The sequence below is a fragment of the Fusarium mangiferae genome, assembly GCF_900044065.1.
Source record: "Fusarium mangiferae strain MRC7560 genome assembly, contig: FMAN_scaffold005, whole genome shotgun sequence".
Classification (NCBI taxonomy): Eukaryota; Fungi; Ascomycota; class Sordariomycetes; order Hypocreales; family Nectriaceae; genus Fusarium; species Fusarium mangiferae.
In genome coordinates, this window is record NW_024573925.1 from 2,013,109 (window position 1) to 2,029,778 (window position 16,670).

The 16,670-nt window shown below is 36.8% G+C and overlaps 2 protein-coding genes and 1 non-coding gene across 3 annotated transcripts; all 3 read left to right on the forward strand.

Moving 5' to 3' along the window:
- Positions 1-43: 43 nt before the first annotated feature.
- On the forward strand, positions 44-2,632 carry FMAN_07581 (uncharacterized protein; the record flags this gene model as incomplete). Its single annotated transcript, XM_041831222.1, has 1 exon — positions 44-2,632. One exon carries the CDS (start codon positions 44-46, stop codon positions 2,630-2,632), a length of 2,589 nt encoding a protein of 862 aa, XP_041681807.1.
- Positions 2,633-5,569: 2,937 nt separating this feature from the next.
- FMAN_07582 (uncharacterized protein) lies at positions 5,570-9,073 on the forward strand (the record flags this gene model as incomplete). The annotated part of the gene is made up of 2 exons (XM_041831223.1): positions 5,570-8,268; positions 8,320-9,073. 2 exons carry the CDS (start codon positions 5,570-5,572, stop codon positions 9,071-9,073), a joined length of 3,453 nt encoding a protein of 1,150 aa, XP_041681808.1.
- Positions 9,074-9,841: 768 nt separating this feature from the next.
- Positions 9,842-9,923, forward strand: tRNA. The gene has a single exon. It is a non-coding gene; the product is annotated as a tRNA-Ser (tRNA).
- Positions 9,924-16,670: the final 6,747 nt, after the last annotated feature.

The window sequence follows — 16,670 nt, forward strand, 5'->3', positions numbered from 1 at the left end:
TCTCCCCCCCTCCCTCCCCCCCTCTCTCAGAAAAGACAGTGAGATGGCGGCCCTAAAAATCGAGACAGAAGAAGCTCTTTGGCGGGTCATTCATACAACACCCATTATTGATCATCATGCCCACCCTCTTCTAAAGCTGAGTGCTATAAGAAAACATCCTCTCCTATGCATCGCTACCGAGGCCAACGGAGATGCCATTGAAGACTCAAAGACAAGTTTGGCACATCTTCGTGCTGTCAAAGTTCTTGCCAACCGCCTAGGCACCGACACAACTTGGGAAGCCGTTGAGGCTGCTGTCGCCAGAAAGCAAAAGGGAAACTATGATGAATGGATAAAGACGTGCATGTCAGGCATCGAGAATATCTTGGTCGATGACCTTCTGGGCGACCCGGCTGATGTTGAGCCTTACCACACGCTCAATGCATATACAAGAAGCCCCAACAAGCGCATCCTTCGAATCGAAGAGGTCGCAGCGAGCTGTATCGAGAAGGCCTGTGGTCAGTTTTCACACCCTTCAGAGGCATTCTCAGGATCTGTAGAGAATTTCATGAACGCCATCTATGATGCTCTCGATGACACGGAAATTGTTGGCTTCAAATCTGTTATCTGCTACCGAACAGGCCTCGTCGTCACTCAAGTCACCGACCTCGAGATTATAATGCAACAGTTCCAGCTTATCTTTGACACAAGGAAAGAAGACGGTGCACCGCCGTTCGAGAGACTTGACCATGAGCCACTCAACGATTACTTCCTGCACATTCTGGCGGGCTTGATCCAGAACAGTGAGGATGAGCACAAGAAACCTATCCAGTTCCACACTGGTCTTGGAGACAACGATATCACACTATCCAAGTCGTCGCCCGCACATCTACAGGAGTTCATCAAAACATACCCAGATGTGCCAATTGTTCTTCTTCATGCCAGTTATCCTTTCACTCGTGAAATGGGATACTTGGCGAATGTTTACAGCAATGTCTACGCTGACATCGGCGAAGTATTCCCTTTTATCAGCCGCGAGGGACAAGAAGGTGTAGTCCGACAAATCCTAGAACTCTGTCCAGTATCAAAGATTCTCTGGAGCACCGACGGACATTACTTCCCGGAGACTTACATCATAGCCGTGGATCAGCTCCGGGAGGTGCTGCAGACCGTGCTTGCGGATTATGTCCACAAGAGAGATATGACCTGGACACAGGCAGCTCAGTTGGTCCAAGACATCCTCTTCAACAACGCCAACAAGCTATATGATCTGAAGCTAGAATTCAAGCCATTGCCGCCAGACTCGAGTCAGGGTCTGGAGTCTTCTGAGCAAACGCACGTTGCGACACTGGCCAGATTCCTCAAGAACAAGGAAGAACCTAGATTTTTGCGGGTGACCTGGACTGACTTCATCGCAATGTCCCGAGCAAGAGCAATTCCTATGCGCCGCGTCTGGTCTATGCTGCGAAACGGCGAAGACTTTACACTCGGCGTGACAAAGGCTGGTCTTGGAATCGACCAGAGAGATTCGCCAGTGCCTAGTATCACACCAACAGGAGAGTATAGGTTGCACCCCGATCTGAGCAGCCTTCGAATTGGTCCCCGTAAGGGGCATATCAGTGTCATGGGTGACTTCAAAGAAAAGGACGGCACACCAGCGCCCTTCTGTACACGCACCCTCCTAAAGAAGACACTCAAGCAGGCAGCTGAACAGGGACTCGAGTTCACGCTCGGATTTGAGATCGAGCTTGTACTTTTCCGCCGCGGTAATGAGAACAGATTCGAACCACTCGATAGCGATGGACACATGTGGTCGGTCACTCGGGCTCTGGACCATGAAGCGGTGATTGAGGTTCTTGAAGATGCCGTTGAACAGCTCGATGCTGCTGGTGTATATATCGAGTTGATGCACCCCGAGAGTGCCAATGGGCAGTACGAGTTTGTTCTGCCCAAGGCATCGGCGCTCGAGGCAGTTGACACGCTCCTCTACACCAGGGAAGTCATCAGCAGCTGCGCTGCAGCAAAGGGATACCGCATGACGCTTCATCCTAAGCCATATGCCATGTCTTGCGGAACAGCAGCGCATATGCACATGTCCATCTCATCACCTATCGGGTCGGATAAGCAAGTCTACGAACCCTTCTACGCAGGCGTCCTGAAGCATCTCCGAGCCATTGCGGCGTTTACATACAGCAGCATGGTCAGTTACGAACGTGTTGTAGACGGCTGCTGGGCCGGCGGGACTTGGGTAACCTGGGGTACCCAGAACCGTGAAGTGCCACTACGCAAGATCGAGGGTAGTCATTGGGAGATCAAGTGTATCGATGGACTTGCTAATCCCTACTTATCGCTTGCGGCGATCCTATTGGCGGGCACAAAAGGCGTTGCTGACGAGGAAGAGCTGGTCTGGAAAGACTGTGCCAAGGACCCTGCATTGCTGTCTTCGGTAGAGAGAGAAGAGCTCAACATGGGTGCAAGGTTGCCCAGAAGCATACAAGAGGCGCTTGCGGCGCTGGGTGAAGACGAAGAGCTGACCAAACTACTTGGACCCGAAGTTGTTGAGAGATTCATCGATATCAAGAAGGCAGAGACAACTATTCTGGAGGAGATGGGAGTTGATGAGCGGAGACAGTGGGTTATGGAGCGATACTGAAGCTGACTGACGATGAGGAGATGGATGTTAGCTAGCAGACTGAAAACCTGGCATCTTCAGTGACGCTTTCTGTACGGAACGACAAGTAACTATATGTTCCCTGTCAGCTGAAACATTTGACGCCCAGTGTCATGATGGTGACTCCGCAGCAATGGGGCACGAAGCTCTGGAAGTGATGTTCTAACATGGACAGGGCGTTCGCGAAACCCGATGTCCTGGGTACGGTACCAGGGATTATGCATGGAGCCCTTCTGATCAAACACCAGCAATAGCAAATAGGCTTCTCCGGTAACTTTGATGAAGATGAAACTAGACTACGGCAGAGTGACATGACAGTTGGCTCAGTGGCAGTGGGGAGGTGGCTTGTTTGAGGGGCTTCTCTGTTGGAATGAGGCGGTCGACATACAGTCTAAGCATGCGAAGCTAGGACGGTACTAAGCTGGCTGGTAGGTTATTTGCAACGTCGCTGCATTCCTTTGCATTCCATTCGTTCTGTTGACGTTGGAATGGACGGATGCACTTCAAGAGCAAGGAGCAGTACTCCGTAGAGCTCTAACGATTATGATCCTTGTGCTTATCATGAAGAGTTATCCACAGATCATTGTGCTGGGTTTGACCTCTGATAGGGAGGGTTATGCAAAAAAGTCTGGACCCTGCGGATACCTAAGGTACCTACCTAGGGATGGATCGTATCATATCATTTAAAGGTGCCTCTCGAAGTGGATCGCCCAACCCAAGCAAAAGTCGCTGTCGATCCAGCCTCGAAACTCAGATCTACCTAGGAATAAAGAAAGCTTGGCTGAGGACCCACAATTTCTCGTTTTTATCCGGGGTCTGCTCGCTTCTTATTCTGCTGCTTCTTCATGGGGCGTGGAAATTAAACGACGGAGTAGAGAGCCCATCACAGGCGTAATGTCCGTGGCCAACTTTTGTTCCTTTTTATCTATTTAATCTTGAGATACTTCAAGAACGAAATAGCTCCCAAGGGACTGAGGCACTAAGACAATCCTGGGAAAAGTGCCCTGACTAAAGACGAGCCTAGCAACGCCGGTCGGGCTGCTCTTTGCGCTATTCGCAACAGTTCCAGGCACGTCGGTCGACTTTGCCGTCCGTTGACATTTGCCATGGGGATGAGTGGATAGGACGTTTCAAACAGAATCCACAGCAACATTCTTTCAACGGAACATGCAAATGCTTAATAAGATCCAACTTTGACCGACCAAGCTCGCCTCTGTCTATACCTACCTAGGTATACTTCATGTTTCTCTGCAAGATTGACTTTATGTAGACTCTACACTTGGGCTGGTCAGGCAAACCTTATTTATTAACGAAAAAATCCCCATTTCTCAGCTGGGCCCTGTCAGCGGAAATCACAGTGTCGCGCGTCGCATCCAGCAAATTCCACCCGTTGATGGCTGAAGCCGGTTCGCTGGAAACTCACCCCGTCCAATCCATGGTTCAATGGCCTTGCTCGCTGTTGATCAATGTACGCGATCGGCCGGGTTGTGGACGATCACTTCCCTTAACTAACATGTCCATGTCCATCACCCGTAGCCGAACTCAATCTAGTATGTATGTATCAAGCTTGTCAGTCAAAAGTCCAATAAGTACTTATCGCCACGGGGAGTAGACTAATAATGCATGCGGAAGAGTTGTCGGTTGCCAATATTCCTGATGGCTAATGCTGAGTCTGCACCCAAGTAAAGAGAGAATGCTGTCTGCTTCTGATGGATATAACCATCCTTGATATTGCATGATATGGATCCTGGAGATTAGTCTTTTTGTGGTTTAGGTTTCTGAGTGGCTTGACCACTAACATTAACAGGGCCAGCCAGAAATCCGCGAAACGGGCCAACAGCTCGTAGCTTTAGTATTCTGTCTGTCTACTTGGAGGCACCTAGGTACCTAGGTAATCTACTACCTCGACATGCGTATCCTGCGCAACCCGCTCGGTCCGGTAACAATCCGTATTATTGACTCAGGTTGCTTGTTCGTTCAGCTCCAGGGCAATTCCGCATTCTCAAGTTTCCGATGCTGATTCACACCAATGATTTGAACTTGATCCAACCAGTCTTCCAAGAATATCGCCTCAAAACCCAAACCGCGGCAACGAATTCGTGTGCGTTCTTACAACAGCCGTTTATTGAGCCTCCCCTCCACGCGTCGGCTCCTCCAGGGACCAAGCTTTTACCACTGCGACAGTTCAGCCTACAGAATGGCCTAGTGGCCCAGACAGCTTAGTACCCACGCGCCCCCCCCCCACCCCCCCCCCCCCCCCCCCCCCCACCCAAGAGATTCCGCCGATCGCTACCGTTTCCAACACCACTCTCCTCCCCAATCTCCATCCATAATCCATCTCCCCCAGCTCTTTACATCCCCAGTCCTGGGTTGTCTTTGTGTATCCGCCAGCTGCAGCTGCGACTTCGCACGCACTCGCACTACTCACCCTCCTTTCAGTCTGAGCCAGCAAAAGATCGGGTACTCACCCAGCAAACAGAGCCGACGTTTGTGCGAGGACATTTCGACCTTATTCCAGACCTCATCCTTTTGTCGAGACACTTACCAGTCCCCGGGAAGGCCGAGTCAGCACACCACAGTCTCACTACACTACAGCTTTCGCCTCCCTTGGCTGTGTTTGTCGATCAACGATCCACAACCATCAAGTCCCTCCACGACGAGCATCTCGGGTAATTCTATGCGACGGCCTTAGCGACCACAAGCGAAGACGGATTACGATCGCGGACCTTCACGGCGAGCCGACTTCTCAAGGCCAAGGCGCCCGAGGCGAGCCTCTTCAACTTCAACTGGCTCTCATTCCAATTCTGCTTTTCAGTACGACTCCCTTCGTCTGCGCCTTGCACTTGACCGTCCCAACGCAAACGACGATGCCGCGTCGCCGCGCTCGACCCTCTTATTCTTTCTTCTAGCCTGCCTACCATGAGGATCGCCATTCGTGAGCAGCTTGCAGCCCTCGTTCTTCTTGCCGTTCTCGTCTCTCTCGCCATTGTCTCTATTCCAACATGGATCTATGTCAATCGCTTTGTAGTCGACATCGAGCGCGAGGGTCTGCAGCTCACGGCTTCCCTCAAGGCATCCCGGATCTCTGCAGAACTCGGCCTCATTGAGACCATTGCCATGACTATTTCTTCTCGAATTCTCGTTCAAACAGCATTCACAAATTTCTATAATACTGGTGAAAGAAACTGGGAAGATGCCCGCGAAGATCTTGAGAGCGCACTTGCTGTTAGCACTAGTTCTGGTCTGCTGCAAGTAAGGCTATACTCGAGGAATGAGACGGGCGCTTCCAATGGCGGTTTACTCAACGTGACCTCCCGTTCTGTACCGGAGATCATTCTGCCCTATGGCAGTTCGACTGGCTCCGAGGTTCGACTCGGCGATACTGATGAGGGCTACCCACCGACTCTCTTCCCCAATCTTACATATATCAATCTTGATCGGCCAAGTTCTCAGCGCAATAACACAACAGCTTTTGCAGCCCAAGCATTCCCAGATGTCAGGATTGCCCGTGACGGTGGCTTATTACTGGGGCCACTAGTTCTCAATGAGAGTGCCGCTCTCCTTTCCGTAACAATCCCTGTTCGGGACAACAACGATACCTTCATCCTTGGCTACATGACTGTGGTTACGCTTGCCGAGTCACTCACCGCGGTTCAGGATTCTCGTGAAGGATTGGGAAAGACGGGTACCGTCTTACTCATTGGTCCTACTGATCGGTCAAATCGCTTTAACAGAACTCTACCCGCCAGCAATGCGTCATACACCCCCAACCGTGAGGAATTTGGCAATGTGATGGTCAAATTTGTCCTTCCTCCTAAGAATCCGGAAGGACAGAAGGATCGTCATGATGTTCATCAGTTTGTCAGCGAGACTGGTAACAGAGCATTTCCTGTCAAGTATTACCCAGCGGCGTTCGATTCGTTCACAAAACATTTTGATACTGTCAACAACGCCAGCGCTCTCCTCAACACACACAACGAACAAAACGCCCGTGTCGCAGTTGGATTTGCTCGAACGCAAACTCCTCTGGCAAACTGGACTGTCATCGTCGAAAAAGCCAGATCAGAAGCCTATAAGCCGATCAACACTTTGCGGAATATCCTCCTTGGAACCGTGTTCGGTACTGTCGGCTTGATAGCCTTGCTAGTCATTCCATGTGCTCACCTTAGTGTGTTACCTATTCGAAAACTCAAAGCGGCCACAGAAAAGTCAGTCAATCCCCCAGGATACGAAGACTCGTTCATCGATTCGGACTCTGAGTTTGGAGAGGAGATTCCAAGTTCTGGAGGGATATCACGACGATCGAAAAAACGAGGACCAATAGCGAAATTTATCCGAAAAATGCAGGGCAAGTCGAATGGGCCGAGTTCGAATCGAGATATTGCTCGCCGAATGTTCAAAATCCCTGCAAAAGTCGATGACCGGAATCACTTCGTGACGGACGAGCTAACTGAGCTGACACGAACCTTCAACGATATGAGTGACGAATTAGTAAAACAATATCTTTCCCTTGAGGTTAAGGTGGCAGAGCGAACAAGGGAGCTGGAGGAGAGCAAGAAGGCAGCGGAGGCGGCTAATGAGAGCAAGACGCTTTTCATTGCCAATATTTCCCACGAACTGAAGACGCCCCTGAACGGCATTCTTGGCATGTGTGCCGTATGCATGGAAGAGAACGACATCGTTAGGATTAAGCAATCCTTGAAGACACTCTACAAATCGGGCGACTTGCTGCTTCATCTCTTGGAGGACTTGTTGAGTTTCTCCAAGAACCAGATTGGCCAGCAGCTCAACCTTGAACTGAGGGAATTCCGACTGGCCGATATCCGATCACAGATTTTGACCATTTTTGACAAGCAGGTTCGAGAAGGAAAGATCAATTTCTCGGTAGAGTTCATCAGCTCCGACAATATTGAAATCAGCACTAGTCCAGACAGAACGAATGGGGAGACAAGATTACCAGCACTTGGCCCCTATGGAACTGGAAGATTAAAAGACATGTGTCTATGGGGCGATCAACACCGAATACTTCAGGTCATCATAAACTTGGTGAGCAACAGTTTGAAGTTCACGCCTCATAATGGCAGCGTCTCAGTCCGCATTAAGTGTCTTGGAGAGGCAGAAGTCGTTGCTGAGAATGAAAGCCGTGCATCATCAATATCGAAGAACTCACGGAACAACTCACGGACTGGGCGCCCTCGACAGCGTGGAAGCGCCAGCTCAGCAAACTCGGGAGGCTCAGGAAACCGGAACTCGATCCCGAAGTTCAAGGGCGCAGGAACCGCCCTGTCCATCAATCCTATGGACCCAAAGGCAACTCCTCATGTCCTGGTTCGGGAGCGATCCCCTACGCCCCCTCCACCAGGCGCCAAGTCGTATGTGTTCGAGTTTGAGGTACAGGATACTGGTCCCGGCATACCTGAGCATATGCAGCAAAAGGTTTTTGAGCCCTTTGTCCAAGGAGATCTGGGTTTGAGCAAGAAATTCGGTGGCACTGGATTGGGATTGAGTATCTGTCACCAGCTAGCAGGCCTCATGGGTGGTTCTATCAGCCTGCGTAGCACTCTGGGTGTCGGCACAACCTTCACTATGCAGATCCCGCTAAAATACGTGAAGGATCGGTAAGTCCTCAACAGCGAAATTGCTACAACATTACTCATATTTAGATCCAGAACTTCCAGCACTGCATCGAGCAGTGTGAAATCCCGCCCAGCGAGCGTAGATGCTAGCGATATAGAGCCACAGCGCGTTGCTCCCGGCACCCCGAAGCCGGCAGCTGAAACCAAGTCCGCCAATGCCCTCAACCCACAACCTCGATTGGTCGGATTAAGCCAGCCATACTTTGCTGCTGACCCTCCATCTATCAAGAGTGCAGAACAAAAGATGGCTGAGATTGATCGTGCCATTGCCAGTAGGGGTGGTCAAGGCAGGCTACGCGTTCTGGTTGCCGACGATAACTCAACCAACATCGAAGTTGTCAGCCGCATGCTGAAACTCGAGGACGTTTATGATGTGACTATTGCGAAGGACGGCCAAGAGGCCTATGATCTGGTGAAAGCAACAATGGAGAAGAACCAGGCATTCGATGTTATTTTCATGGACGTCCAAATGCCTAACCTTGATGGGCTACAAAGTACTCGACTTATACGCGAGATGGGCTACACATCCCCCATCGTTGCTTTGACAGCCTTTTCAGAGGAGAGTAATGTGAAAGAATGCATTGACTCAGGCATGGACGAGTTTCTCGCCAAGCCTATCAGACGGCCGGCCCTTAAGCAAGTGCTGAAGAAGTTTGCAACAATCCCAGAGGAGCCAGAAGACGAGAAGCGCTCTTCTTCGCTGAAGCCGAAAGTTAGAACGAATGGTAATGCTGTTCAGCCACACAAGGAGAGTGAGAACGGGGCACCACGAGAGAAGCATGGATGAGCGCCTTTTCCCTGGTTTGCTGCGCACCTACAGAAACCACATCTATACCAAAGGGACAAAGATCCCCCATACACCACCTCAACCGACATACATCTCTTACCTATTTGTTTCAAGTTGCAAAAGTCTAGCGGGAGGAATTGTCTTTTTTGGAGTTTGAGCATATTTCTTATCAAATTTTTCAAGGGGGAAGCGGATCAGGAAAAGAACCGCTCCAGTGTCTTTTGGCTTGTTCGGGTTATTTGTCACGCACATTGACGAGCATCGCGACCTCTGGCTCTATTTTGATCGTATTTCTGGGGTTTGCCATCACATACAGTTGATCGGCGCGCACGTATATAGGCGTACACGTTTTGACCTATTATAGTTATCATTTGCACATGTTTGCGGATACTGGAAGTGGAATGCAACGGCAGTGTCTGGTACAGCATCGCAAGAGGAGGCATATGAGGAAAAGAGAGGACAGAGGTGAGAAGAAAGAGGAGGCGTATATACATACTCATGTAATTATATATATACGCATAATACTGTGACGAAGGAAGAACAGAAATTCGTCACATGGCACATGGCATGACTCGTTGTATCTGCTCGTTATGATTTGTTGATACTAATAGAGGGCAATGGCAAAATGGGAAAACTACCTGATTGTTTTCTTCATTTGAGCCAGAGGCCAATGTTGGCTGAGGCAATATGGATGCTAAGACTATTAGAAGATGTCAAATTTTGCAAGGGTACTTCGATGCCGAATTGCGGCAACACTTCACCCCAGAAGGCGCAGTGGCAGAGTGGTCTAATGCGATAGACTAGAAATCTATTCTCTTCGGAGGCGTCTGTTCGAATCAGGCCTGCGTCGGTGTTTCTTTTTAGATATAAAACCAAGTTCTAATCTATGCTTTAACCCTCTCTTTTTTTTTTTCCAATATATTTTTACCTATAAAAATATCTATTTTAAAGCTACTTAAGCTATACTTAGCTATTTTACTAATAATAAAGATTTTAAGGGTCTTATACCCTAATGGATTTTTAGCTAATGGGGTCTAAAAGCACTTATTGGAAAGCTTATATATATTCCTTTTTCTAGAAAAGGGGAAATTCAGTATCTAAATCCCTTAACTTCTAACATCTTACTAAGGTTTTACCTAAATATAAGTAATTATTTTATTCTCTTAATTTAATATCCCTTTTTAATATATAATAATTTTAATAGTAATATATTAATTTTAAAGATTTAAGTATTATATTATATTACTTTAGCAAGATATTAATAGAATATTATAAAGTAATTTATATTTATATTATTTTAATAATTAGATTTTAGTATTTTTATTTTTTTTACCTTATTAAAATTATTAGTTTTTAGTAAGCTTTTATTAATATTTTATTTACTTATTTTTAAATTCTTTAGTTATAATTTTTAATAATTTTATTATTATATTTTATATTAACTTTTATATAAATATTCTCTAAAAGTTTATTTATAATCTAAAGGTTTAACTAATTAATTAGTCTTTTAATAAGATTTTATATTTTTATTATATTTATAATATTTACTATAATCTCTCTTTTTAATACTATATTAGCCCCTTACTAAAATGTTATATTTTCTATATTAATAACTAAAAAAAGTATAGCTTTATATATATTTCTTTATTTTAATTATTAGATCTTTACTGATATTTTACCGGTTTTTTATAAGTACTTTAATGCAGTTTAGGCTTATTATCTAGCAATTAAATACCTTTAGGATTATTTTATTAATAAGGATTTTAATTTTATTTAGGTCTAGCAGGCCTATATTATAATTAAGTCTTATAGTATAGTTTAGTAAGTAATTACTAACTGTATATATAATTCTATTTTTAGTAATAATAGTATTTTAGCTGCTATAATTTAGTTTTAAGATATTATATCTTTTTAAGACCTTTAGGTACTTTAGTGCCTTATTTCTATATATTTTTTATTAAGATATTTCTAACTTTTTAATTAATTTATTTTTAAGGTAATATTAAATTTACTTTTAAAGAAGTATCTATTTAAGTTATATTTATAATGCCTTTTTATATTTATAATATCTTTACTATAACTTGCCTTTATTTAATAATCCTTTATCTAGATATCTATAAGGATATTTCTATTAAAGGTAAGAAGACTTATAATAAATTCCTATCTACTTTTAAAGTTAAGCCAATACTTTATATTTTACTTAATAAGTATTTAAATAACCTTATCTTTAATATTTTAATTGCCTTTATTAATATTACTTTTATTAGTTATTTTAACCAGGCTATTTCTACCTATTACTAAAGTGCTATTAAGCCTTTTTATATCTTTAAGTAAGTTAATTAAAGGTTTTAGTTTTTTAGTCTTTATTATATAGTTAGTATTAATTAGGTAAGTATTTATTAAGGCTTTACCTCTTTTATACTTTAATAGTTTTTAGAGGTAATAAATTTAAATTAAATCTTTTAGGTATTTATTTTATTATATAACTTAATTTAAAATAATTTCTATTTACTATTTAATTGCTATAATTTTAATAAGCCTTAGCTATTTAAGAAAGTTTTAGAATTTCTTATTAATTAGATTTTTAATTAAGCTATTAGCTATTAATTAAATTAATAGGGTATATATTATATTTATTATTTTATTTATTACTTTTTATTTTAACTAATAGTTATAGATTTATATATATTATAGCTTTATATATAGCTTAATTAATTTCTTTTTAATTAGTTAAATAGTTTATAAGTTATTATATTAAATAGTTACCTTTAGTGGCTTAATAAGGCCTTACTAAAGGATTTTATCTTTTAGATTAACTTATAATAAAGATATAAGCTAGCTTATAAAAATAGCCTTTTTAGCTGCCTATAATAAGGTAAGTAATTTTGCCTTTATAGTAAATATTATTATAGTATTTTATTTATTTACTTATTAGCTTATTATTCCTTTAAATAGTTATATAGTAAAGGCTTATAAGCTTTAACAGTCTATTAAGTTATTAATAAAGCTTATATTTAAGGCTATAAATAACTTATTAATAGTAAAGTTATTATTACTTTTAAATTAAAGGGCTAAGTCTTTAGTTTAAGTAAGATACTATAATACTCTATTTACTGCCTTATAATATTATAGTTTTAGGTTTTAGTTAAATCTTATTAATTAGCTAACTATAAAGGTAATATCTAGCTAAGTTATTACTATAGTATATATAATAATACCTACTTTTTATTAATAACTATTTATACTTTTTAGGCTTAATAATTTAATATATAATAATAACTCTTTTTATACTATTAAAATAACTGCTTTATATTTTAATAAAGGCTTTAAAAGTAGTTATTATATTTTATTAATATATATAGCTTAAAAGAGCTATAAGTAATAGTTTAATTTATCTCTTATAACCTTAATCTTTAAAAACTATTATAGGGTTTTACTTTTTTTAATATAATATATCTCTTATAACTTTTTTATAAAATCTTTTACTTTTTTTTTTTTATTTCTTTAAATAGTAAAGGATATAATTATTTATATAAAAGAAGAATACTATATTGCCTTAAACTTAATAATAGTTTTTATTAAGTATTTAATAAAATCCTATATATAATAAATCTCTCTTAAAGTATTTTTACTATAAAAGAGAGGACCTTTAGAATCTATATAATGCCTTTAGTAGCTTAAAGACTATATTAGGTTTTTAATAACCTATTAGTATTTTTATATATATATCTTTATTTAATATTAATTATATAAATATATTAATTATATTATATTAAAGTATCTTATAGTTAAATCTAATTATAATTACTATTAAAACCCTAAAAGATATTTTAACTAGTATAGCTATATATATATTTTAACTATCTTTTACTTATTAATTTCTTTAAATTACTAATCTTACTTTAATTTTTAGAAATCTTTTATATTTATCTAATTTATAGATATATATTTAATAATATTTAAGTATTTAATAACCCTTTACTGTAATTTTAATTACTTTTACCTATAATTAAAAGAGTTTATAGCTCTTTAAATAAGCTTTTTTTACTTTATAAATTACATTTTAATATAAATAACTCTTTATATTAATATATAAGCTAAAAAGCCTCTCTAAAAGCTTTTAATATATATTAATATAAGGCCTCTTTTCCTTACTTAATATAAAGCTTATTCTATCCCTTTAGGCCTTCTGCTTTTCTATACTAAATTAATTTAAAGGCTAAAGTAAGCTTTTTCTTTTTAATAAGTTTTTAAAGCTAACTAGACTCTTTTAACTTTTATAACCTTAAGTTTTCTATTAAATACCTATATATATTTTATACTATAATATCTTTACTAAAAATACTATATTAAATAGAATACAATTTCTTACTTATATTTTAATAAAAGTTTTACTTACTGGCTTACTATCTCTTTTTACTTTTAAATTATTTTTTATTATATAAAAAAAACCTAATAAAGGTAATTTTAGAGATATTAATAGTAATTTAAATTTAAATTAAATATATAGTTTTAATTTCTTACCTGCCTTTATTAAGTTATTAGCTTTAAGGCTTATAAATTCTATATTTTTATTAGTAATTTTATTTAGTTCTTTATTTACTAAATATATCTATTATTAATTAGGCTAAATTTACTAAAATAAAATTAATTCCTTAATTTATTTCTTTATTGCTATTAGATCTTTAGCCTATAGGTTATTTTAAAGGGTTACTATATTTCTATTAAAGTATTAATATTTATTAAAGGTAATATTTTATATTAAGAATACCTCTTTATTTAATAGGTTTTAAATCCTATAGGAATTACTTAATATATATTCTATTAGGTATTTAATTTACCTTTTAGGGATTTAATAATATAATTTATTATATTATAATTATATATCCTTTATAAGTATAAACGCTTTATATCTATATACTTTTAGGTATAATAGATTTAATTTTACTAACTGCTTAACTATATACTTTAAGTAAAATATTTTATATAGTAATTTATACTATCTTTAAACTGATAGTATATAGTTATAAAGATAAGTAGCTACCTTTATTAATTTAGGCTAGAGGTATTTTAGAATTTTTATATCTACCTTTATTACCTTACTTTTTTAAATAATAACTATAGTTACTCTTTTTATATTACTATTTTAAGCCTATATATTTAAAGTAAATAGTTTATATTATATTCCTTATTAAACTATCTTAATATATATTTATAGATAGATTATTATAATTTTATTATTATATTTAATTACCTTTACTTTCTTAAAGTATTATATTTTTATTATATTTAAAAAGCCTTTTAGTATTAAAAAGATAGTAAAAATTATTTAATTAGTTATATAATAGTTTTAAATAAACTTTAATACTTTATTTATAAATATCTATATTAAATTATAGCCTATATATCTTAATAGTATAAAATAAAAGTTAATAGCTATTTAGTCTTTTAAATTTATTACTTAAACTAACTTTTAAAAAGTATAGTATATTAATTAGTAAGCTTTTATTATTTTATATATATTATAGTTAACTGTAATTATTTACTATATTTTTATTAGAATTTTTAATTTTATTTATACTCCTTTTATAGATATAGTTAGGTATTAAAAAGCCTTTAGCCTTAAGTGGCCTAACTTTAGGTACTATATTAAGGTATTTCCTTTTAATGGCTTTCTCTTAATTTATATTATATATATATACTATTTTAAAGGGATAGAAAGTATATTTACTGCTAATCTAGCTTATATTAATTTTAGGTTTTAGGTAAAATACTTATATTTAAGTACTTATTGCCTTTTAATTTTTAAGACCTTATTAAATTTACTTCTATTTAAATATTATAAATAATTATTTCTTAAGCTTATATCTTACTAAATTCCTTATTTTCTTAATTTAATAAATAATATTAGGTTTATAGCTAATATAGTATATAAGGCTATATTATAGAGTTATAATATTTTTAATATACTATTATTTAACTTAAGTTTAATTTATACTTTATTATATCCTTTAATTAAGATCTATATTATACCTAACTAAAAGAAGTCTTTAAGAGGTATTACCTTAAGGTTCTTTATTTACTTTATATCTTTAAATATATATATAGTTACTCTTAAATTTAATAATATACTTTTATTTAAAGGGTAATAGTTAGCTACTATTAGGCCTATATTTAATTAAATAAAGCTAATTAAATATAATTAGGCAGATTCTTTTAGTTTTAGCTTTTTAATTTAATTAACTATACTTTTTTTATTTTCTTTTATCCTTTTTTATACCTAATTAATAAAAGCCTATATTAATTTAAATTTAATATAGGCCTTTTTAAAGAATATATAAAAGCAATTTAATAAGATATACCTTAATATATAAGCTTTATATCTTCTAGCTTTATTTTTATTAGGCCTTTAATAAGGATATTTCTTCCCTTTTTACTTCTTTTATCTAGGCTTCCTTAAGGTATTTTAATCTTTACTAACCTCTTTCTCTCTTTTAATTAAGAAAGCTTTATAGCTTATTTTAGCTTTTTATATATCTAGCTATAATACTAATACTAGCTAAATATCTATTACTACTATATTAATAAATAGGGTATTAAATTAAATATAATTTATTTAGGTAATACTATAGGCATTTACCTATAACTTTAATAGAGTTAACCTTAAAGCTATAATAAGATTAGGAAATTATTAATTTACCTCTTTAGCCTTTTATAGGCCTATATTTTAGGCTTTATTAATTAAAGTCTTTTATTACTTAAGCTAATTACTTACTCCTTTATAGATTATATATTTTTAGTATATAGATTTTATTAAAACTTCTTTATATATTTAATAAGCTTCCTGCTTTTACTTTATTTATATTAAAGAGAACTTATTATAAAGAGATTAAACCTATTTTACTAAAGTATTATCTTTTAAAAAATAATACCTTATAATCTCTTTATTTACTATATTTAGTATTTAATCTTAAATAATAAATATCTTCCTTTTTAAGTCTTTATAATTCTTTAAATATATCTTATATATTGCTTTTATTATAGTAACTATTTAATAATCTTTTTCTATAAAATATAGTATTTATTAAGTCTATATTTTATATTTAATATAATTTCTATTTAATTTAATAATAGAGAGATTAACTTCTTATATAGCTATTTTTTATATTAATAAAGATAATACTTTTATAGTAATTACCGCTTAGGCAGTTATAGCACTTTACTATTTTACTACTAATATATTAAGAGGTATAGGTATAATTACCTTAAGGGTAGGCTTATTAAATACTATTAGGTTAATATAGGCCTATAGATCTTTATTCTTTAATTTAACCTTTAGGGCCTTATACTAGCTAATTTACTTATTATTAAATTTAAGCCTAATTATTTAATTAATTATTATTTTAAATATCTTTAGTAAGTATTAAGCTTTCCTTTTTAATTATACTTATAGTAGTTTTTCTTATAAATAAAACTTTTAATTATTAGAAAGCTTATATATATTTCTTTTTCTAAAAGAAGGGAAATTTAGTATTTAAATCCCTTAACTTCTAATATCTTATTAAGGTTTTACCTAAATATAAGTAATTATTTTATT